The following is a 22,702-nucleotide window of genomic DNA, read 5'->3' as shown; positions in this document are numbered from 1 at the left end:
CTTCCGCACAGCCGCCCGCACTTCGTCTCCAGCAGTGTAGTTATGGACACGTGTATTTTCCTTCCTAATCCCCCTGCATATAGGGGAGGCACGGCCCTAGTCTACTGTTCTCTGTGACAGAAACTTCCGCACAGCCGCCGCACAGTGTGGTTATGGACTCATGTATTTTCCTTCCGCAGTCCCCTGTAAATAGGCGAGGCAGAGCCCTAGTCTACTGTTCTCTGACAGAAACTTCCGCACAGCCGCCCGCACTTCGTCTCCAGCACAGTGTGGTTATGGACACGTGTGTTTTCCTTTGTAATCCCCCTGTATATAGGCGAGGCAGAGCCCTAGTCTACTGTTTTCCGACACAAAACTTCCGCACGTCCGCCCACTACACTGGAAGTAACGAAATGAGCGCGAGCGGAACCCAGACAGGAAGAGGAGGGGCTAACTCTGAGGAGTGGGAGGGGCTTCGCGCGACTCATGAAACGTGTCCGTACTCCTCGTTCTCCTGCTGCCTTTCGTGCATTTCGGCCATGTTTGTTCAGGGCAATTTCAACATTCAGCCCATATAGACACTTCTAAATATGACTTTTTTTTCACGCCGAGCTTTGTTTTGTTTTGTTTTACAGCACGGTGACATGGAATAGGACACTTACTGAGAATATAGCTGCCGTCTGCCATGAGCAGAGCGCCGGGTTTGCCAGTGATAAAAATGGAGCCTAGAATAGAAGCGCTGTTTGATGACGTCATTGATACCGATAGCCGATTTTCCTTATTGAGCCTGCCCGTAGTATCGTAGGGGCTAAAGATGGCGAGTTCGGGGGGTGCAGCTGGCTCCTCGTCTGTGGCATCCCTGTGGAGCGATGTGAATAAAGCAGGACAGAATGGCGATTTCACCCGGGCTCTGAAGTCGGTGAACAAGAGTGAGTGCGGATTAGATCCGGTGCTGTAGGCTGCATACCTTCTCCCCCCGTGATTGCAGGTCCTGCTCTGTCTTACAGGGTGTCAGTCTGTGCCCATTTTGATTGTGGAGCTTTCTAAGTTATATCTGATGTGTGCATTTCCATAGGGACATAGGTCTTATGTGGATGATTTATTACATTGCAGGGGCACAAGAGATCAGTGGATTGTCCAAGAAGCCAGAGCTGCACTGATCATCCAAGCTGGCTGCATATTTATTTATTCATCCATTGATTTATTTTACTCACCTTTGGGCTAAGCCACACGGCGAGAAAATCGGTGCGAGTGGAGTGCGATAAAACATCGCATTCCCCTCGGACCAATTCTAGCCTGTGTGTCAGCGCACATGGGCGATTATTTTCTCAGCCCTAATCGGACTGAGAAAACAATCGCAGCATGCGATTGTAATCCGAGACTCTTTCTCTCGCACCCATTCAAGTGAATGGGGCGAGAGAAAAATCGCACTGCACTCGCGGTACACCGGTGTACCGCTAGTGCAGTGCGAGAATGGCAATAGCCGGCTACGCAGGAGAGAGGGAGATAAATCTCTCCCTCCCCTCCTGAGTGCCGGCCCGCCCCCCGCAGCTGAGGTCTGCTCGCACGAACGGACCTCAGTTGCAAGGACACAAGCATGACACTCGGCTCTGCTGTACTGCCAGCACGAGCAGAGTGTCATGCAAGGGGATCGCAGTAATCCCCGTGTGGCCCCGCTATTAATACCTTAGCGCTTTACAGAGGGGATCTTCTCTGTCCCCATTGGGGCTCACAATCTATTTTCCTATATGTCTTTGGAGTGTGGGAGGAAACTGGAGTGCCCATAGAAAACGCACAGAGAAAATATACAAATGCCTGGCAGATGTTTCATAGTGGGATTTCAGTTCAAGAATAGCGAATAATGTGGAGATAATCAGAGGTGTCACTTGTAATATACATAATGTCCCATCAGTAAAGGAGTGGGGCTCTCTTAACTGCTCTGATCATTTACTATTCCTGTGAATAGCGGGCATCTTGTGCTCTGACTGCTCGGATCATTCACTTTTCCTGACACTAGCCGGTGTCCTGTGCTCTGACCGCTCAGATCGTTCATTATTCCTGAAAATAGGCGGTGTCCTGTGCCCTGACTGCTCGGATCACTCACTTTTCCTCACACTAGCCGGCGTCCTGTGCTCTGACCGCTCAGATCGTTCATTATTCCTGAAAACAGGCGGTGTCCTGTGCCCTGACTGCTCGGATCATTCACTTTTCCTGACACTAGCCGGTGTCCTGTGCTCTGACCGCTCAGATCATTCATTATTCCTGAAAATAGGCGGTGTCCTGTGCCCTGACTGCTCGGATCACTCACTTTTCCTGACACTAGCCGGTGTCCTGTGCTCTGACCGCTCAGATCGTTCATTATTCCTGAAAATAGGCGGTGTCCTGTGCCCTGACTGCTCGGATCACTCACTTTTCCTCACACTAGCCGGCGTCCTGTGCTCTGACCGCTCAGATCGTTCATTATTCCTGAAAACAGGCGGTGTCCTGTGCCCTGACTGCTCGGATCATTCACTTTTCCTGACACTAGCCGGTGTCCTGTGCTCTGACCGCTCAGATCATTCATTATTCCTGAAAATAGGCGGTGTCCTGTGCCCTGACTGCTCGGATCACTCACTTTTCCTCACACTAGCCGGTGTGCTGTGCTCTGACCGCTCAGATCGTTCATTATTCCTGAAAATTATTCGGTGTCCTGTGCCCTGACTGCTCGGATCACTCACTATTCCTGACACTAGCCGGCGTCCTGTGCTCTGACCGCTCAGATGATTCATTATTCCTGAAAATAGGCGGTGTCCTGTACCCTGACTGCTCGGATCATTCACTATTCCTGAGAATAGCGGGCATCCTGTGCTCGGATACAGTATAAGCTTTCCATCCATGCACACCCCCTTTTATTAGTAGCTCTGGGAGTGCTATCACTCAGCACTGTTTTATGGGATGTGGCAGAGGCTTGGGTCCCCTTATCATCACGATCGCTGGGTGTTGCAGCCCTTACACCCACAGATCAGACATTTCTTGTGTGTCTATATGCCGGAATTGTCTACATATAGTGCTCCATTTGCATTTTTATGTTCTGCTTCTGTTCTGTCCAGGCCCTTGAAGTTAGGTTCTTCCAGATTTTTCACAACAGCTGAGCTTTAAAGGGAACCTATTACCAGTTTTTCGACCTATAAATGGCGGCCACCACCAGTGGGCTCTTATATTTAACATTCTAACATGCTGCATATAAGAGCCCAGGCCGCTGTGTAGAACGTAAAAAACACTTCTATAATACTCACCTAAACGGTCGCGCTGTGGTGGATTCTAGTCAGATGGGCGTCTTCGTCCTCCGGTGCCGACGCCTCCTCTTTCGGCCATCTTCGTTCTCCTTCTGAAGCCTATGTGCATGACGTGTCCTACGTCATACACACTCGCTGGTCCCGCGCAGGCGCACTACAGTGCTTTGATCTGCCCTGCTCAGGACCTCAATGTCGGTGAGTGTTAATGACGTAGGACGCATCATGCACCACGGCAACAGAAAAAGGATGACAAAGATGGTCGAAAGAGGCGGCGCCGGCACCGGACGACAGACGCCCATCTGACTAGAATCCACTGCAGTGCGACCATTTGGTGAGTATTATAAAGTGGTTTTTTTTTGTTTTACACACTGGCCTGGTCTCTTATATACAGCATGTTAGAATGCTGTATATGAGACCCCACTGGTGGTAGCCGCCGCTTATAGCCGAAAAACTGTTGACAGATTCCCTTTAAACAGTTTCCCGATCCGTGGCCTCATTCAGATGTCTGTGAATCACGTATGTGTTCTATGTACGATGCTGTTCATATGTCCGTGTTTTTTGTGTGCCGTGTGTTCACAATAAAATCACATAGTTGTCTGTCTTTGATCAAAGTCGTGAATCAAAATTGCCTATATCAGTTTGTGCCCGTGAAAATCACCGACAGCTTTTGTAATTTATTTATCTATACAAGAAACTCTTTGAAACTGTGATGGTATAAATTGACATATTGATGATAATCAGACATGGTAAAAAAATCACTGACATCTGAAGGAGGCCTAATTCTGTTCCCGGTATGAGTAGGTTTGCCTCTAATTAAAAGGATAGTCATGGGAAGTTCTATTTCCTACAGCTGATTTCAAGGTGCCGGCTATTTTACATCATCCCTCTGTCTGTATTACTGTGTGGTGTTTGTCGTTATGTTTTATTCTTATTTGTCCATTCTGTTTTTAGTACTGCAGGTGGCAAAGGATGATGTGAAGGCTCTGCATTGTAAAGCGGTTTGTCTCATTCACAGCGGAAGCTTTAAGGAAGCCCTGACTTTAATTAATAACAATTCTAAACTGCTAACAAGGTAAGCATTAAAGGGGTTAACCAAGTAAAGTAAACTATTGCTCAGATGAGTTATGTAGAAAACAAAACTAAGTCATAATCACCTACTGACACCCACCTGAATCCAGGACAGGCCGCTCCTTTGGTATGCACAAAGACAGGAAGCAGTAGTTTCACCAGCCACTGATCGGCTGCAGCAGTCCAGTGCCTTGAGCCAAGTATTGTGGGATGTTTTATGATGACTGACTGCTCAAGGTTAGCTAACCGCTATAGTCAATCACAAGTTGCATTGGTCAAGGTCTGGTGTAAACCACAGAACGGCCTGCGTTGGATCCAGGTAGGTGCTGGTATGACGAAGCGTAATATATACAATTTGGCTAGGCTTGCACACTGTTTTGTATGCACAACTAACAACTATAAGCGATGTACAAGTCATGCGACTTGCTGCTGTGGAACCATCTATGGTTCCATTTGGCTCTAAAGGGTACTTTGCACGCTGCGATATCGGTACCGATGTCGCTAGCTAGCGTACCCACCCCGTCTTTTGTGCGTCACAGGCATATCGCTGCCCTTGGCGCACAACATCACTTACACCCGTCACACGGACTTACCTTCCCTGCGACGTCGCTGTGGCCGGCAAACCGCCTCCTTTCTAAGGGGGTGGTACGTGCGACGTCACACGGCAGCCGTCCAATAGAAGCGGAGGGGCGGAGATGAGCGGGACGAACATCCCGCCCACCTCCTTCCTTCCTCATTGCGGTCGGCCGCAGGTACGAGGTTGTTGCACATAGCGATGTGTGCTGCCGCAGATACGACAAACAGCCTCGCTACTGAATAGACAACGATTTTTGTAAGTGAACGACGTCTCACATACCAATGATTTTTGCCTCTTTTGCGATCGTTTAAGGTCGCTCATACGTGTTACATGCTGCGATGTCACTAACGACGCCGGATGTGCATCACAAACACCGTGACCCCGACGATATATCGTTAGCAATGTCGCAGTGTGTAAATGGCCCTTAAGTCACGTGAATTAGGACATCCAACATCCATTAGTCAGGAAAATATAAAAATTGCAGATATTTTACTAGTTGGGTACAATTGCATAACTGCAACCAAATATTCCCTAGGTTTGGAATTTTTTGCGTCTGTCACAGTGGCGATATGTTGTGTGGCGAACTTTTTGAAGCATTTGGATGTAGATTGTAAATCATCTCTGTTGTGACCAAGTTCTAGACCATATCTCCCACCTCCTTTCAACTGAGTAAAACATAGATGCTTCTAGTGCGGGCGCCATTCTCTGATTTATACTGCCCAAACTATCCTTAGGATAAGTTATCAATATTTGGTTGGAGATGGCAGACTGTCAGCTGCAGCACTGTGTGTCTCTTCTATGTTTCTAGTGGCTGCTTTCTCTATGCCTGGTCTATAATTTATTATTATTATTTATTATTATTTCTTTATAGTGCACCATTGATTCCATAGTGCTGTACGTGAGGGTGGGGTTACATACAAAATACATGTACAAGTTACAATAGACAGACTGGTACAGAGGGAAGAGGACCCTCACCTTGCGGACTTACATTCTATAGGATAATGGGGAGGAGACAGTAGGTGGGGTGGTGGTGAGGCGTTAGCTCCGGTGCTGGTGTCTTTAGAGATTCTGGGCATTTTTTTGAACAGATGAGTTTTCAAGTTCCGTTTGAAACTTGCAAGTGTAGGAGATAATCTGACGTGTTGAGGTAGCAAATTCCAGAGGACAGGGGTACTCGGTAGAAGTCTTGGAGGCGGTTGGCTGAGGAGTGGATAAGTGTGAAGGAGAGAAGGAAGTCTTGGGGGTGTTAGTAGTTTTGAATTGGATATGGTGGAGAATTGAGAGCCAAGGCAGTGATTTGCATAGGGGAGAAGCAGTGGAGTAGTGAGGAGTAAGGTGGATCAGTCACGCAGCAGAGTTAGGCTATATGCCCACAGGAGTCTGTACCCGCGGATTTTGCCGCGGAAAATCAGCGGATTTATCTGGATTTTCTAGATAAATCCGCAGGGTTTAGCAAGTACAGACACTCCCCATGTTATCCTATCGGACATGGGGAGTGTCTGTGTCAATGCTGCGGTATGTGCGGCTGCAGAATATGCTGTAGATGTCACGCAGCCGCACATAACTGCATGTCAATTATTCCTGCGGAATTGCCTGCAGAAATCCCAGCCCTCCACTATGGAGATAGAGGCCGGGACTTCCGCAGGTAAGTCGCATGAATGTCCGCAGGTTTTCCGCAGCTATTTCGCTGGAATCCATAGCTGCGGATTCTGGGGAGCTTCTGTGGGAAACCTGCGTACGTACCTGTGGATATATCCGCAGGTGCAAGCTCCCGTGGGCATTTAGCCTAAAGGATTGACTGGAGGGATGCGAGAGAATCAAGGCCGGAGATTATGAGAGCATGCACTAGCATTTTTGTAGATTGAGCATTGAGGAAAGGACGGATTCTGGAAATATTTTTGAGTTGGAGATGGCAGGAGGTGGTGAGAGATTGGATGTATGGTATGAAGTATAAGGCAGAGTCCAGGGTTACTCTGAGGCAGCGGACTTCAGGTACTGGAGAGAGCGTGATGTTATTTATTGTAATACATAGATCAGGTAGGGAAGAGACTTGAGATAAGGGAAAGATGATTAGTTCTCTTTTGCCCACATTAAGTTTTAACAAGTGGGAGGAGAAGGAAGATATGGCTGAATGACTCTCCGGGATTCTGGATAGCAGAGAAGTGACATCTGGGCCAGAAAGGTAGATCTGAGTGTCATCAGCATATAGGTGGTACTGAAAGCCATAGGACTTTGAGTTTTCCCAGGCCAAAGGTATTGATGGAGATCAGTAAGGGTCCCAGGACCGAGCCTTGAGGGACACCGTACAGAGAGAGGGTAGGTTGAATAGATTGTGTGAGAGTGGAAGACACTAAAAGTGAGATTAAGAAAGGTATGAGGATATCCAGGAGAAGTCAAGGTCCCTGACACCAAGGGAAGAGAGGATCTGTAGTAGGAGGCAGTGGTCAATGGTGTCAAAAGGCTGAGGAAATGTCTAAAAGGAGAAGTATAGAGAAGTGTCTGTTTAGTTTTGATATGTTTTTGTTTTTCTTTTTTTCCTGCCAGGAGGTGTAGATTAGGTGCAGAAATATGGTGTAGAAATCTCAGCATTAAATCTGCATCTCTTGGCAAAAAAAATACCGTAGTTTCTGCCAGGTGAAGCAGGTCTGTGAACCCAGTGATGTGAGGTCGCTGAGGGTAATGAGGTCACCTGAGGTCAGGTTACCTGCGGTCACAGTTGGTGTACCTAGGGAACCTGCAGCGGTTACCGCAAATAATCTGAGTGACGTCATTGCTGCGTCTCAGTCTCTGCCTGAAGCCCACAGCCAGGAATTTTCGTGGGACCTTGTATGGGTTACGTCGGACCTGGGTGTTTTAGGAGTTAATAAAGGAAGTGAAAGAGGGTGGTTTTTTGTATTTTATTTCAAACTAGCTTTAGTACCCGGGCGTTGCCTGGGATAGTATCTGTATCTCTCCCAGTCACTGTCTGTCTGTTTCTCTGTTTCTTTCCTTGTCTGTCTGTCTGTCTGTTTCTATCTCTCTGTATTTGTATCAGTCTATCTGTCTCTTTCCGTGTGCCTGTCTCTTTCCGTGTGCCTGTCTCTTTCCGTGTGCCTGTCTCTTTCCGTGTGCCTGTCTCTTTCCGTGTGCCTGTCTCTTTCCGTGTGCCTGTCTCTTTCCGTGTGCCTGTCTTTCTGTCTCTCTTTATCCGTCTCCCCACCGACCTCTTATTACCACACACATAAGCTTCTTATACTAACAGTTTATTTTGTTCCTTCCTATAGCAACCACTCACAGTTGCTATTAATAGCCAGTAGCTCCCACCTCCATTCAGTATAATGGAGGCAGGATTTTGGAGACTAACTGTAAAGCGCGGGGTTACATTTTCCTGTCAAAACATAGTCTATGACAATGCCTGGGTCACATGGGGCGTCTGTGCAAAATTTCGTGATTGTAAATGCGACAGTGCAAATTCCTTTAGCGGACATACACACATACACTGAGCTTTATGTATTAGACTAGCTGTACTACTCGGCTTCGCCCGGGTTAATAACTGTTGTTAACAAAATAGAATGTATGAACAAAAATTTATTCTGCACACAAAAACCACAAAACAAATAGAAATTGAATTATTAAAAGGCAAAAACTAAGCTAATAGAAGCATTTCACAACATTATATTTCAACACCACAGATATTCCACACAGATTTAACTAAATTGGCCAAGTAATGTGCCCCGTCTGCCTCTTTCCCCGTCTGCCTCTTTCCCCCTGCCTCCCCACCGACAGCTTATTACCTCACATATAAGCTTCTTATACTATGAATGTCTTTTGTTCCTATAGCAACCAATCACAGCTCCTACTAATAACCTGTAGTTCCAGGCTCCATTTACTTTAATGGAGGCATGTTTTTTGGAGAGTAACTGTAAAGCGTGGGGTTAAATTTTCCTGTCAAAACATAGTCTACGACGTTCCCTGGTTCACATGAGGTGTCTGTGCAAAATTTCGTGATTGTAAATGCGACGGTGCGGATACACTTTTCGTTTTACTTTTTCCCAATTATGAATATAGGGGCAAAATTGATTGGTAAACTGGAACACGCGAGGTTTAAAATGTCGCCTCACAACATAGCCTCTCGGGGTCCAGACGTGTGAGTGTGCAAAATATTGTGGCTGTAGCTGCGACGGTGCAGATGCCAATCCCGGACATACATACACACACACACACATTCAGCTTTATATATTAGATAAAGGATAATTTTTTTTTTTTTTGTGTTCATTTCTTTTCACTTACAGATTAGTAATTGAGGGGTCTCACAGACAACCTCCCATTACTAATCTAGGGCTTATTGGCAGCTGTGAACTGTTATTAACCCATTATTACTCCAATTGCCACCGCACCATGGCAATTGGAATGAGCCAAATAAAGTTCCGGTATTGTCGCATCTAATGGGCAGCTTCAGGATGCTATTTTTAAACTGGGGGACCTAATAGGCATGGGTTTTCCCAGCCTGAGAATACCAGCCCCCAACTGTCGGTTTTATCATTGCTGGGTAGTAAAAGTGGGGGGCCTTACGCCGCTTTTTTTTTTTTTTTTAAACAAATATTTAACTAATTTACAAAACCACATGTTTTTACCTTTTTTCTTTTTTTTCCACACAGCTGTGGGCTGCAGTCTGTAACCCATCTCTTTTATCTGTGCTTGCTATCATAATATTGAAGGGACCTTATGCTTTTTTTTTTTTTTTCTTTTCTTTATTAACCCCTTCAATCCTGGACAATTATTCGTTTTGTTTTTTTGGGGGGGTTTTTTGCCCCCTTCTTCCGAGAGCTGTAACTTTTTATTTATTTATTTATTTATTTTTTTTTATTTTTTCATCAATCTTTCCATACAAGAGTTTGTTTTTTGCGGGACGAGTTGTACTTTTAAATGAAACCATACGTTTTACCATATAGTGTACTGGAAAACAGCAAAAAAATTTTCAAGTGTGGAAAAACTGCAAAAATGTGCAATCGCACAATAGTTTTTGGGATACTTAACTCGCCATGTTTACTATATGATAAAACTGATGTGTTGGTGTGATGTCTCAGTTCGGTACAAGTTTGTAGACACCAAACATCTATAAGTTCTCTTTTATCTAAGGGGTTAAAAAAAATTCACAAGTATGTCCAAAAAAATTGTCGCACTTTTTGCACCATTTTCCGAAACTCTTAGCGTTCTCATATTTTGGCATCTATGGCTTAGAGACGGCTTATTTTTTGCGTCTCGAGCTGATGTTTTTAACGGTACTATTTTTTGCGCAGATGCTACGTTTTGGTTGCCTGTTATTGCATTTTGCACAAAATTTACGACGACCAAAAAAAGTAATTTGAGCGTTTTGGATATTTTTTTTTTTTTTTTTGCCGCTACCCAGTTTACCAATCAGATTAATTGATTTTATATTTTGATAGATCAGGCATTTCTGAATGCGGGGATACCAAATATGTGTATATTGTTTCATTTTTTTAATTTCTGTAATTTTCAATGGGCCGAATGGGGAGTGATATGAACTTTTTAGGGTGTTTTTTTTTTTTTTTTTAATTTTTTAAAACTTTTTGTAACTTTTTTTTTTATTTTATTAGGTCCCCTAGGAGACTATAACGATCAGCAGTCTGATCGCTGTTCTTTTTCTCCAGATCACATCTACACAGCTGAGATCAGGAGAAAAACTGCTTTACTCTCACACACTGCCCTCTGCCAGCAGTGAGAGAAAGTGACTCATGATAGCTACAGGAGTCATCACATAACCCTTTGCTACCATGGCAACCACTGGATGTCACGTGATCACGTCATGTGACTTCCGATGTGGGTGGGTAAGTTATCCTAATGGTGGCGCACTGTTACATTTCGCTGTCAGAATTTGACAGTGAGATGTAAGGGGTTAATAGGTGCGGATGGAATGCGATTCCACTCGCGCCTGGCAGGCACACATGTCAGCTGTTGAAATCAACTGACATGTCCGCGGATCACCACCGACTGCCCACGGCAGCCCGCGGAGATTGACCTCAAACGATCCATGACCTACCCAGTACGTCATGTGTCGTGAAGACGTTAACACCAATATAGACACACAGACAGCGTCTCTGATTGAAAGCAGTCAGACACTGTCACAAAAGGTGGGGGCGCGTCTTGACTATAACCAAGCAGAGACGCGGGGACTGCTGGCAGGTAGAGGAAGTAGTGTATATGCATGAAGGATAATTAGGAGTATGAGCGGCCCAGAAGCAGTTGCAGTCGAGTGAGAGACTCTGTAAGTATAACTCGCTCGATTTTCCCCCCCCTTTTTTTTTTTTTTAAAAAAAAAAACCCCTAAAAAATACTCAAGTTGCCGCCCCTGATTTGTCACCTGGAGTTCCATGAGAACTCCGGGGTTGGTGTTCGGGTACTTTTGAACCAGCGCGGATCTGGACTTTTATAGTCCCGGATCCAACCATCACTAGTACTGGTGCACCTTCACTATCTCATTAACTTCTACATACTACCGGTATTTATTCTTCACTTTTACCGATTCCAAAAATTCTATTATCTTCTGAGAAACTACATGTTCGTGGAAAGAGTTGAGAAAACTCTATGGCTTATCCAAATATTAATCTCTATGGAACAATATAAAGTTTCCATCGGGGAGGCCTTAGAAATGTTTAGTTTATTGGAAATGAGGTGGCATTAGAGTGAATTTGTCAACAGGATTTTGCTACCTCATCTGAGAGCAGCATGATGTAAGCAAGAGACCCATAATCCAATTATGTATCACTTTGGGGTACTTTGCACACTACGACATCACAAGCTGATGGTAGCGATGCCGAGCGCGATAGTCCCCGCCCCCGTCGCAGCTGTGATATCTTGTGATAGCTGCCGTAGCGAAAATTATCGCTACGGCAGCTTCACATGCACTTACCTGCCCTACGACGTCGCTCTGGCCGGCGAACCGCCTCCTTCCTAAGGGGGCGGGTCATGCGGCGTCACAGCGACGTCACACGGCAGGCGGCCAATAGAAACAGGGGGGCGGAGATGAGCCCGACATAAACATCCCGCCCACCTCCTTCCTTCCTCATTGCAGCCGGGACGCAGGTAAGGCGATGTTCCTCGCTCCTGCGGCTTCACACACAGCGATGAGGAACATCGTAACATCGGTCCTTCCGAAATTATGGAAATGACCGACGCTACACCGATCATACGATTTCGACGCTTTTGCGCTCATTAATCGTAGTAAAAACGATTCACATACTCCGATGTCGACAGCAACACTGGATGTGCGTCACTTTCGATTTGACCCCACCGACATCGCACCTGCGATGTCGTAGTGTGCAAAGTACCTTTTTAGATTACTGGCTGCAGCTGTTCTGACACAATCAGAATTTTTAGATTTAGCCATGTAGCAGTGTTGAGAGACCTGTTCCTACCACACAAGGCTCTCTATAGAGATTTAGGGTATGTGCGCATGTTGCTTTTTACCTGCTTTTTACCTGCTTTTTCTTCTGCGCTGTTTAATGCCAAAATGGATGTGTTCTTCTATTCAAGCAAAGTCTATGGGAATTTGGGTTTCTTGTTCACACTATGTTGTTCAAAATGCTGCCTTTTTGTTACAGAACTTTGGTCAAAAACTCAGCTTTGCAGTGCAAAACCCAAATGGCAAAAACAATTGACATGTTGCTTCTTTGAAAAGCTGAGTTTTTGACCAAAGTTCTGCCACAAAAAGGCAGCATTTTGAACAACATAGTGTGAACAAGAAACCCAAATTCCCATAGACTTTGCTTGAATAGAAGAACACATCCATTTTGGCATTAAACAGCGCAGAAGAAAAAGCAGCAAAAAAGCAGGTAAAAAGCAACGTGCGCACATACCCTAACACCTCACTGTCAATGCTCAATCAAAGGAGGGGTCTTGCTGAACTGTCATGCCCGTGACTTTGTAGTCCAAGCAATCATAAGTCCTGCTGCTGAAACAAACATAGCAAATAAGCAACAGATCGGACTGGGACAAGACAGGCATCCCAGAATTCTCTTTTAACCCTTGCAGCATACGGTCTTCAGATTACAAAACACTGCTGACAGATTCCTTTGAAAGGCCGCCTGCCATCTTGGCAAATGCGGTTTGTCTACAGATATAGGTTTAATCTGTAGGTACATAGTGTGCCAATGCTGCCTGGCCGCCTTACTGAAAGTACAGCTACTGTGAGAAAATCAACGTTATTCATAGCTGGCTTTCAGTCATTGAGGTGTGCGCAGAGGAGCTACGGTCATGGCTCAGTACACCGCCAACAGTGGCTGTAAGCACGCTTCTGGACGTTTGATTAACAGTTCATGGTTCAGCACATCTATGCAGAGCCAACTGTCAATCAAGGCGCCAGGGCATGCTTACAGCCGCCGCTTACATTATAGTGAGTAGTGATGTGAGTAATGACTGAAATCGTGCACACAGTTTTTGAATGAAAGCGGACAAAAAAAAGCTAATTTTCAACTGTTAGCCGCACTTTCAGAAAGGTGGCATAACCGCATAGGGACACATTTAAAGTGGACCTATCAGCTGGAATATGCTGCACAAACCATGAACAGCATGTATCCGCAAAGGAAAAAAGTCAAGCTCACTGTTGGTATCACTAGGAGGCAGTTTGGCGCACGGAGACTCTAAAGCCAGGACGTATGCAATAATCCAAAGAAGCCCCAGCTTCACAAACTTGTGCTTTCCTTTATTTATTAAATTTCTTCCAATAACAGCATTGCCAAGCTATCAGTAGTTAAAGGAGTTGTTTGACATAAACTCCAAAATTATTTGTAAGCTAATCTGTGCTGTATTGTCATATAAAACACCCCTACATTATTTATTTATTTTTTTGTTTCTAACTTTTGTTCCTCTTGAATTATCACTTTATTTACCTGCAGCTCAACCAAACATGACTTTTTTGTTTCCTTGGTTGCCAAAGCTCAGTCAGACCTGGCACCGCCCAGCCTTACTGTCCAGCCCCGCCCTCTGCACACTTATTGGCTGTCTGTAGCCTGCCCAACACAGACCTCTAGGAGAGCACAATATGGCCACATATAATGTAATAATGTGCCCCATCCTATAATAATGCCCCCATCTTGTAATAAATGTGCCCATCCTATAGTATTGTGCCCCATCGTTCTGCTCATCCTGTAGTAATGTCCCCTTGGGGTTGCCTTCTTGTAGCAATGCCCCATCCTGTAGTAGTGTCTCATATTATGCCAGTCTTTACACACGCAAAAAAAAAAAACAAACACAAATTTTTCTCACCTTTCCTTGTTCCCTCGGTGTCCTGTATCCTGCTTGCAATCACAAGAAAAGCGCTTGACCAAAGGCACTCACTCCAAATTTAAAGTAATATAATACGATTCTTTATTTATGTATCAAAAAGTTTAAAACCACACATACAAAATATAACAGTGCAGACATATTAAAAAACACCAAGGACAATGGTAATGAAACCCAATCCAAAAAATCTTCTCTAAGAATTTTATATTGTACCAGAATCACCATAGATAGTTCAAAATGCAAGACAATACAGATAAAGAGTCAGAAAAATAACCATCTTATAAATGGGTATATACTGAGACAGACATTCTATCTTTCAAGCAGCATTATGACCAAATGGTCAAAACAGCAGCTGCAATGCCTCATAGGCAAAGAGTTCCTATCATGGTGATTCCCTATCTAAAATGGAAGTGGAGAGCCTGGCCCAACGCGTGTCGCTATCAGTGGGTAATACCCACTGCCCCTGATGAAGCTAACATAGCGACACGCGTTGGGCCAGGCTCTCCACTTCCATTTTAGATAGGGAATCCCCATGATTGGAACTCTGCGAAAAAAAAAAGCATGGCGCCGCATCCGTCGTGATGCGGCGCAATTTACAATGCAACCGCCGGATGCGGTTTTTTGCACTGCGCATGCTCAGTATCAAGCCGCATCCGTCAAAAAACGGACGGGCCGCATGGAAAAACTTACGCAACAGATCCGTTTTTTCCACGGCATCCGTTGCATAGGTTTTTGAGCCGGATTGAGCCACACTGCAAAAACCGGATGTGTGAAAGCAGCCTTAAATGGCATTTTCTCTGACGCCTCATTGGGTGATACAGGACCATGGGGTGTTATGCTGCCTATCCATAGGAGGACACTAAGTAGATGCAAAAGCATAGCTCCTCCCCTGCAGTATACACCCCCTGGCCGGGCCAGGCAACCTCAGTTTTAGCTTAGTGTCTGTAGGAGGCACATCTTTCAAGGTTTTGTTATTTTTTGAGGGCGACGGTTTCCTTTTGGGACCGATCTCCCAATACCATCAACGGGCGGGAATGCGGAGTGCTGCCTCCACGTACCCCCTCCTGCGACGCTGGATCCTGGGCTGCATCTCACTGGACGACGGTTCCCACAGACACCGATTTTTCAGAGCCCAGGGCAGAAGAGGACCCAGAGCTCAGGAACTCACACTGTTTATTTACTCTGTTTATTTGCTTTAGCTGCGTGCTCTGATTGAAGTAAAGCCAGCAGAGATTATCCTCCAGTGACCAGCTGTGTGCTGACTGGAGGGAGATGTCACAGAGCTCCCTTCCCGCCGTTTTTTTGCTACTAACAGCTGGGGGGAGAGGGGTACACTGACTTATTCTTGGCACTCTTTTAGCGCTAAGCCCCGCCCCCCCCGCGGCCGCGATAAGCCCCCCCTTCCCCAGGAAAGCATGCGAAGATCTCCACAGAGCTTACTCCTTCCTGAGGATGCAGGGCCATCGGCTGATTCTGGGGAGGTACTTGCTTCACTTGTAGCTCTGCTGACCATTGCTCCCCCTCCTGGCATACTCCTATTAGGAACATGCAGAATTCTAAGGGCACTAAGAGCGCTAAGGCTCACATAGTCTATTACTCAGCCTGCACTGCCTGCCACGCTGAGCTACCCCTCTTCTCTCTGTGGCTCCTGTGCCCCTATAGCCCCCCAAGACCCACCCCCGCCGCAACCGTCAGACCAGAGCTTAGGGCTCCCAGCCCACCGGAATGGGCACAGTTTCTGTCCCAATCCATGGAAAAACTGTCACATAACCTGGTTCTGGCTATGCAATGTCGTCCTCCACACCCTTCTGGGCCCCTGAATGGAACGCAGCCTGAGGATACCCCTATGGAGGATCCTTCTGAGGTAATCAGGGCCCATGCTTCACCGGTTGCAGGGATCAGGAAAAGAGCACACGGCCGGGTGTCTCCAGCACTCTCTCATGGCCCCCAGGGCTCTCCCTCGGGAGCACACATGGCAGGCTCTCCCACACGCTCCACAGCTTCTGAAGAGCTGGAGGAGGGAAAATGCTGTTTGTACCAAGAGGATTCCTTGTTTTCATCCTCCCCAGATGATCAAACTGCAATAGACTCCCTTATAGCAGCAATCAACTAAACTCTGCATGTGGAAGATCCCCCATCCACTACCACTGACCATGCGGTCTCCTTTAAGAGGGCAAGAAAACCCCAAAAGGTTTTCGCTGATCACCCAGAGTTTCAGGATATCCTCACAAAGCAAAGGGAGAAGCCTGACGCTTCGGTAACTGAAAACTCATGGAGTCCTGGTACCCTTTTGCCTCACCTGCCCCTAAGGGCTGGGCCGATCCGCCCTCGGTCGACCCCCCCCGGTCTCCCGCCTTGCCACAAAGACGCTCTTGTCTTTACCCGATGGTTCCTCCATCAAGGACCCGACAGACAGACATGTGGAGCACCTCGCCCACTCTGCTTTTGAAGTTGCGGGTTCCTCCCTCTCGCCCTCCTTTGCCTCTGTGTGGGTCGCAAAGGCGATCTCTGTCTGGGCAGATTCCCTTAACACTTCGCTTGAGGAATCCCAGTTCACTCATACCTTCACAGAGGTAACAGCTCAAATTGCCACTGCGGCGGAGTACCTCATGCAGGCCTCCATGGACGCTGCTACCTGCACAGCGTTTGCCGCCTCAAATACCATAGCCATCCGTAGAGCTCTCTGGCTCCGACAATGGCGAGCAGACTCTGCCTCCAAGAAGTCTCTCACAGGCCTTCCCTTTTTTCCAGACCGATTGTTTGGCGAACGTCTGGACAATCTAATTTCTGACGCCACGGGAGGAAAGAGTACCTCCCCCAGCTGAAGTCCAGGACGACCTTCACCAGACATCCACAGTCCTCGTTCCGCTCCTTTCGGAACTCATTTGGGTGGTCGACATCCCGTGATGTCCCCGCCTCCAGCCGCGGACTACTCGGGGACCGACCTTCTCAGCTCTCCCCGAAACCCTCTTCGTCATGGCAGCCTAGACCGAAACAGTCCAGGACTAGGGAGACTCGTCCACGACGTTTTCCCCCTCATGACTCCTTCGGCGCCCCGGAAGACACACTCATTGTAGAAGGTCGACTGCGGCTCTTTCAACACATCTGGGCTGCCGCCACAGACGGCAAATGGGTGCGAGACCTTGTGTCTTCTGGTTACCACATAGAATTTCGGACCCGACCCCCGAGTCGGTTCCTTCTCTCAAACCCCCCAAAGACTCGAAAACGACGCAAAGCTTTTTTCTCAGCAATCCACTCGCTCCAAACAGCAGGAGTGATACCTGTCCCGGACGACGAGAAGTTCAGAGGTTTTTATTCCAACGTCTTTGTGGTCCCCAAAAAGGATGGGTCAGTTCGATCCATCCTGGACCTCCAACACCTGAACGAACATTTGCACGTACGGAGATTCAGAATGGAGTCCCTAAGGTCCATTATTGCATCCATGGTCGAAGGGGACTTCCTCGCCTCCATAGACATCAAGGACGCGTACCTGCACATACCCATCGCCCCAGATCACCAAAAGTTCCTCCGCTTCGCAGTTCAGGACTCCCACTTTCAATTCGTAGCTCTACCCTTCAGCCTTGCCACTGCACCAAGAGTCTTCACCAAATTCATGGCGGCCGCCATTAGCGTCCTTCACGCCAGGGGAGTAGTCGTTCTCCCTTACTTGGACGACCTCCTCATCAAGGCCCCCCTCCTTCCGCGACTTCTCAACCAGCGTACAGATCACTGTGGACACACTATCCCGCTTAGGGTGGCTAGTGAATCTAGACAAATCATCCCCGATCCCATCACGTTCCATCACCTTCCTGGGCATGTCCCTGGACACACGTCGGGGCTTGATCTACCTCCCCCTGGACAAGGCGATCGCTCTTCAACGAGCGGTACGCTGCCTTCTACGTCCTCCGTCTCGCTCCATTCAATTCAGCATGAAGGTACTCGGCAGGATGGTGGCGGCTATGGAAGCAGTACCCTTTGCTCAACTGCACCTCCGCCCACTGCAGCTAGCCCTTCTAGCGGCCTGGGACAAGAGCCCCTTCTCCCTGGACAGACATCTTCACCGGACGCCTTCAGTCAGTACGCACTCCGCTGGTGGCTTCGGTCCTCATCCCTATCGAAGGGGAGATCTTTTCTCCAAGTGAACTGGCTGGTCCTGACCACGGACGCCAGCCTCCTAGGCTGGGGAGCAGTGTACCGGCACCACACTGCTCAAGGACGTTGGACGCCCCAGGAGTCTTCCCTACCCATAAACATCCTGGAAATCCGCACGATCTTCCTCGCGCTCAGGGCGTTCTGCCCTCTGCTAGCGGGTCGTCAGATTCGAGTCCAATCGGACAATGCGACAGCTGTAGCCTATATCAATCGGCAGGGGGGCACCCGCAGCAAAGCGGCTTATCTCGAAGCCCACAAGATCCTCAGGTGGGCCAAATCGACGGGGTCAGTGATATCAGCGGTACACATAGCGGAGGTAGAGAACTGGGCAGCAGACTTTCTAAGTCGCCAAGGCCTGACCGCCGGAGAATGGTCTCTCCACCCAGAAGTGTTTCTACACATCTGCACTCGCTGGGGCACACCAGACGTGTATCTAATGGCCTCAAGGTTGAACGCAAAGGTACCCGCGTTCATAGCCAGGTCACGCGACCCGCAGTCCATCGGCGCGGATGCTCTAGTCTGCTCCTGGCACCACTTCCGCCTGCCTTACATATTTCCATCTCTACCCCTGCTGCCGCGGGTAATCAGGAAGATCAAGGCAGAGGGAGTCCCGGTGATACTGATAGCACCGGACTGGCCCAGGCGCGCCTGGTACGCCAAATTAGTATAAATGCTCGCAGACGTACCGTGGCGCCTTCCAGACATCCCAGACTTGCTGACCCAAGGGCCCATTTCCCATCAGAACTCCAGAGCCCTGAAGCTGACGGCATGGCCATTGAGACCTGGGTATTAACAAGAGCGGGATTCTCCCCTGCGGTTATTTCCACCATGATCAGCGCCCGAAAGCCTGCTTCATCCCGCATTTACCACCGTATGTGGAAAATCTTCCTTTCATGGTGCAGGGAAACTAACGTGCACCCTATGCCTCTGTCCATCCCCAGAATTCTCGACTTCTACAGTCTGGCTTGCAAGCGGGGTTGGCTCTCGGTTCCCTTAAAGGGCAGATCTCAGTGCTCTCAATCTTCTACCAATGCCGCCTGGCTCAAAAACCGCAAGTCAAGACCTTCCTCCAGGGCGTTTTCCCATCTAGTTCCCCCGTACAAACGGCCGCTGGACCCATAGGACCTCAATCTCGTTCTGGACGGTCTCCAGAGGTCTCCCTTTGAACCTCTCAAGGAATCCTCCCTTGCTCTTCTGTCCTGGAAGGTAACATTCCTGGTGGCAATTACATCCATCAGACGGGTTTCGAAGCTGGCAGCACTCTCTTGCCGCGAGCCTTTTCTGATCTTTCACCAAGACAAGGTGGTTCTGCGCCCCCTTCCGGATTTTCTTCCAAAGGTTCCTACCCTGTTTCATTTGAACGAGAACATTGTTCTGCCTTCATTTTGTCCACACCCAGTTCATAGGGTGGAAAGGTCTCTGCATTCGTTAGACCTCGTCAGAGCTCTCAGATATTACATATCCAGGACAGCCCCTTTAGGAAAACGGACTCTTTGCTCGTCATTCCTGAGGGGCCTAAGAAGGGACAGGCAGCTTCAAAGGCGACTCTGGCTCGCTGGATTCGCTCTGCGATCCAGGAAGTCTACCGCTTGCAACTCAAGCCCATTCCTAGTGGGCTGCGGGCTCATTCCACGCGAGCAGTTGGCGCTTCGTGGGCCATTCGGCATCAGGCTTCAGTGGAACAGGTGTGTAAGGCTGCGACCTGGTCTAGCCTACATAAGTTTTCAAAGCATTACAGAGTCATACCCAGGTTTCAGCTGAGGCAAATCTGGGTAGGATAATTCTGCAAACTGCAGTAGAGCACCTCTCTCAGTAGGTGCTCCAGGCTGTCTGGGACTGGTTCCTAGTCCTTGGGTTGCGTTGTCTTGTTTTTATTTTTCCCACCCATGGACTGCTTTAGTACGTCCCATGGTCCTGTGTCTCCCAATGAGGCGTCAGAAAAAAACTGATTTTTGTGTACTCACCGTAAAATCGTTTTCTCTTAGCCATCATTGGAGGACACAGCACCCACCCTGTTGCCCTGTTGGACCTTGGTTCTCTCAGTACCTTATTTGGTTATGACTCTTTTTTTTTTTTTCTCATGTTCCTCTGTTGAGATGTTTTTACTGGTTTTTCTGCTACTGCTTGTGTACTAAAACTGAGGTTGCCTGGCCCGGCCAGGGGGTGTATACTGCAGGGGAGGAGCTATGCTTTTGCATCTACTTAGTGTCCTCCTATGGATAGGCAGCATAACACCCATGGTCCTGTGTCCCCCAATGATGGCTAAGCGAAAACGATTTTACGGTGAGTACACAAAAATCCGTTTTTCTGAGATGACAGTGTCTTTTTAATATAGTTAATAAACTGCTTTATATTGTAACACCTTTGTAAAAACTGACCCATCCTCTCCGGATTATTCAAACTTTGTCTTCTAAATGAAACACAATCTTTATGTGGCCTGGTTGGAGTATTTGTTTTTTTTTTAATTATATTTTTTTTTCTAATACACATTATGCTCTGCCCATGCAAGTGACCATTTTATAAAAACACAATAGATCTATATACTCTTTCTTTATTCTAAATTATCTTCATTAATATATTTTGCCTTTCATGAAATGTTTTCTATTTGGAAGAGTCTTTTTTTTTTTTTTTTTTTTTTTTTTTTTTTTTTTTATTCTTGCAATTGCCAAAAATGCTGTAACAATTCAATGTATGAGTTCTCAAATAATTAAAAAAAAAAAAATGTTCTGCAGTACTCGGGAAAAGGGCAGCAAATAACAGCTGATCATTGGGGGTGCCAGAGCCAATGTATGGTCTTTTCAGACCCATAACATTTTGTGGCACCATTTTCCAAGTCGCATATTATTTTATTTTTCCATTGATGGAGCAGAGTAAGAGATTGTTTTTAGAGTTGTGAACTGTTTTTATTGATGGCATTGGTTACAGAAGAATTTCTAAACTACTGAAGGTCCCAGTGTGCACTATTCTAGCCATAAACTGGAATTATCAGATTTGTCCAAGAGCCAAGAACCACCTTTGGAGATCTACATAAAGACCTGGAATCAGCAAGTACAATTGTCTCAAAGAAAACAATAAGTAATGCACTCAACCTCCATGGCCTGTAACTATGCTCAACACAGAAGACAATTGCTGAATAAAAAAACGAGTTGAAACACCTTTTTAACGTTTGCTCAACAGCATTTGGACAAGCCTGTGAAATAGTGGGGAAAACAGTCTGGTCATATGAGACTAAAATTAAACTCTTTGGATGGCAGAAAACAAACCTTGTTTGGCGGCTAAAAGGCAATGTATTTCATCATAAAAACAATATATCAGCAGTGAAGTTTGGAACTGGGAACGTCATGATATGGGGCTGTTTTTCAGTATTTTGCACTGACAAACTTTCTTTATTACAAAGATGAATGAATGAACAAATCTACCTAAGTCTGGTGTCACACTTGTGATTGCCTCGCTTGTATCTCGCGGTGCATCACCTGTGATGGACTCAGTCTCCTCACAGGGGCGGATCGGTTGTGTAGAGATGCATGCAACCGACTCGCTCCTGTGAGTAGAGTGTGAGTCCGTTCCGGGTGAATCACCGCGAGACACACGCGAGGCAATCACAAGTGTGACACTGGCCTAAAGGGAAAACTTTTCTCCTTGCTGTTAAAAAATATACTCTTAAATATATTTTTCTTCAAATACGTAAAGGCGCATGAAAGAAAGGACTTCAAAAATGTAAAAAATAAATGTATTTTATCTATTTAAAAATGGTTGCCAGGGTTCAGTTACAGAAAGGAAAAATAATATACTTCATTGGCTTACGGAAAAGAGTTCATTTAGTCCATACTGATCAATAGAAAATCTTCATCCATCTCTCCTTGGATTCTGAATGGCAAGGCAGCATGTGTTCATCTTGCAGCCTGTAAGCATTCTGACGACGTGCAGGAGCCTCCATAGCCTCCTCCATCGTGTGTTATATGACAACTGTCCAGTCCATATAGGGTGTTTTAACTGAACACAGTTCCATATGACATAACCACTAGAAGCTTCCAGAAGATTTTATATATATCCTTCCATGTCAGTACTTATGTATATTCAATATGGATATTTTAATATTTATTCCTTATAAGAACTTTATTAATAAACTATGCCCTCCAACATAAACAGAACTGTGAACATATATGTCCTACTATAAAATATTTGATAACTAGATGTATTAATTTTAATGTTTTTAACACTTGCGGAGGATGACAAACTAATCTGGCTGCCAGTGAGGAGTCTTATAGCTGCAATGCTCCTCTGGAAAATATTTAAATTTGTCTCTTCAGGGAGGAAGGAAACAAACTCTAGTGCCACCTATTGTATGTACCTAGACATGATAAACATC

At 46.6% G+C, this 22,702-nt stretch overlaps 1 protein-coding gene across 1 annotated transcript in view; it reads left to right on the top strand.

Moving 5' to 3' along the window:
- Positions 1–613: 613 nt before the first annotated feature.
- The window catches only part of SRP72 (signal recognition particle 72), a 77,567-nt gene continuing 55,478 nt past the window's right edge, over positions 614–22,702 (top strand). Inside the window, exons 1-2 of the mRNA XM_075338546.1 lie at positions 614–908; positions 4,206–4,326. Coding sequence (XP_075194661.1) covers positions 794–908; positions 4,206–4,326 — 236 coding nt within the window. The 5' untranslated portion in view covers positions 614–793. The remainder of the gene's footprint in view (positions 909–4,205; positions 4,327–22,702) is intronic.

This window comes from Anomaloglossus baeobatrachus, chromosome 1, assembly GCF_048569485.1.
Source record: "Anomaloglossus baeobatrachus isolate aAnoBae1 chromosome 1, aAnoBae1.hap1, whole genome shotgun sequence".
NCBI classification, from domain to species: Eukaryota; Metazoa; Chordata; class Amphibia; order Anura; family Aromobatidae; genus Anomaloglossus; species Anomaloglossus baeobatrachus.
Note: the sequence above shows the minus strand (reverse complement) of the source record. Positions and strands in the feature narration are given on the sequence as shown.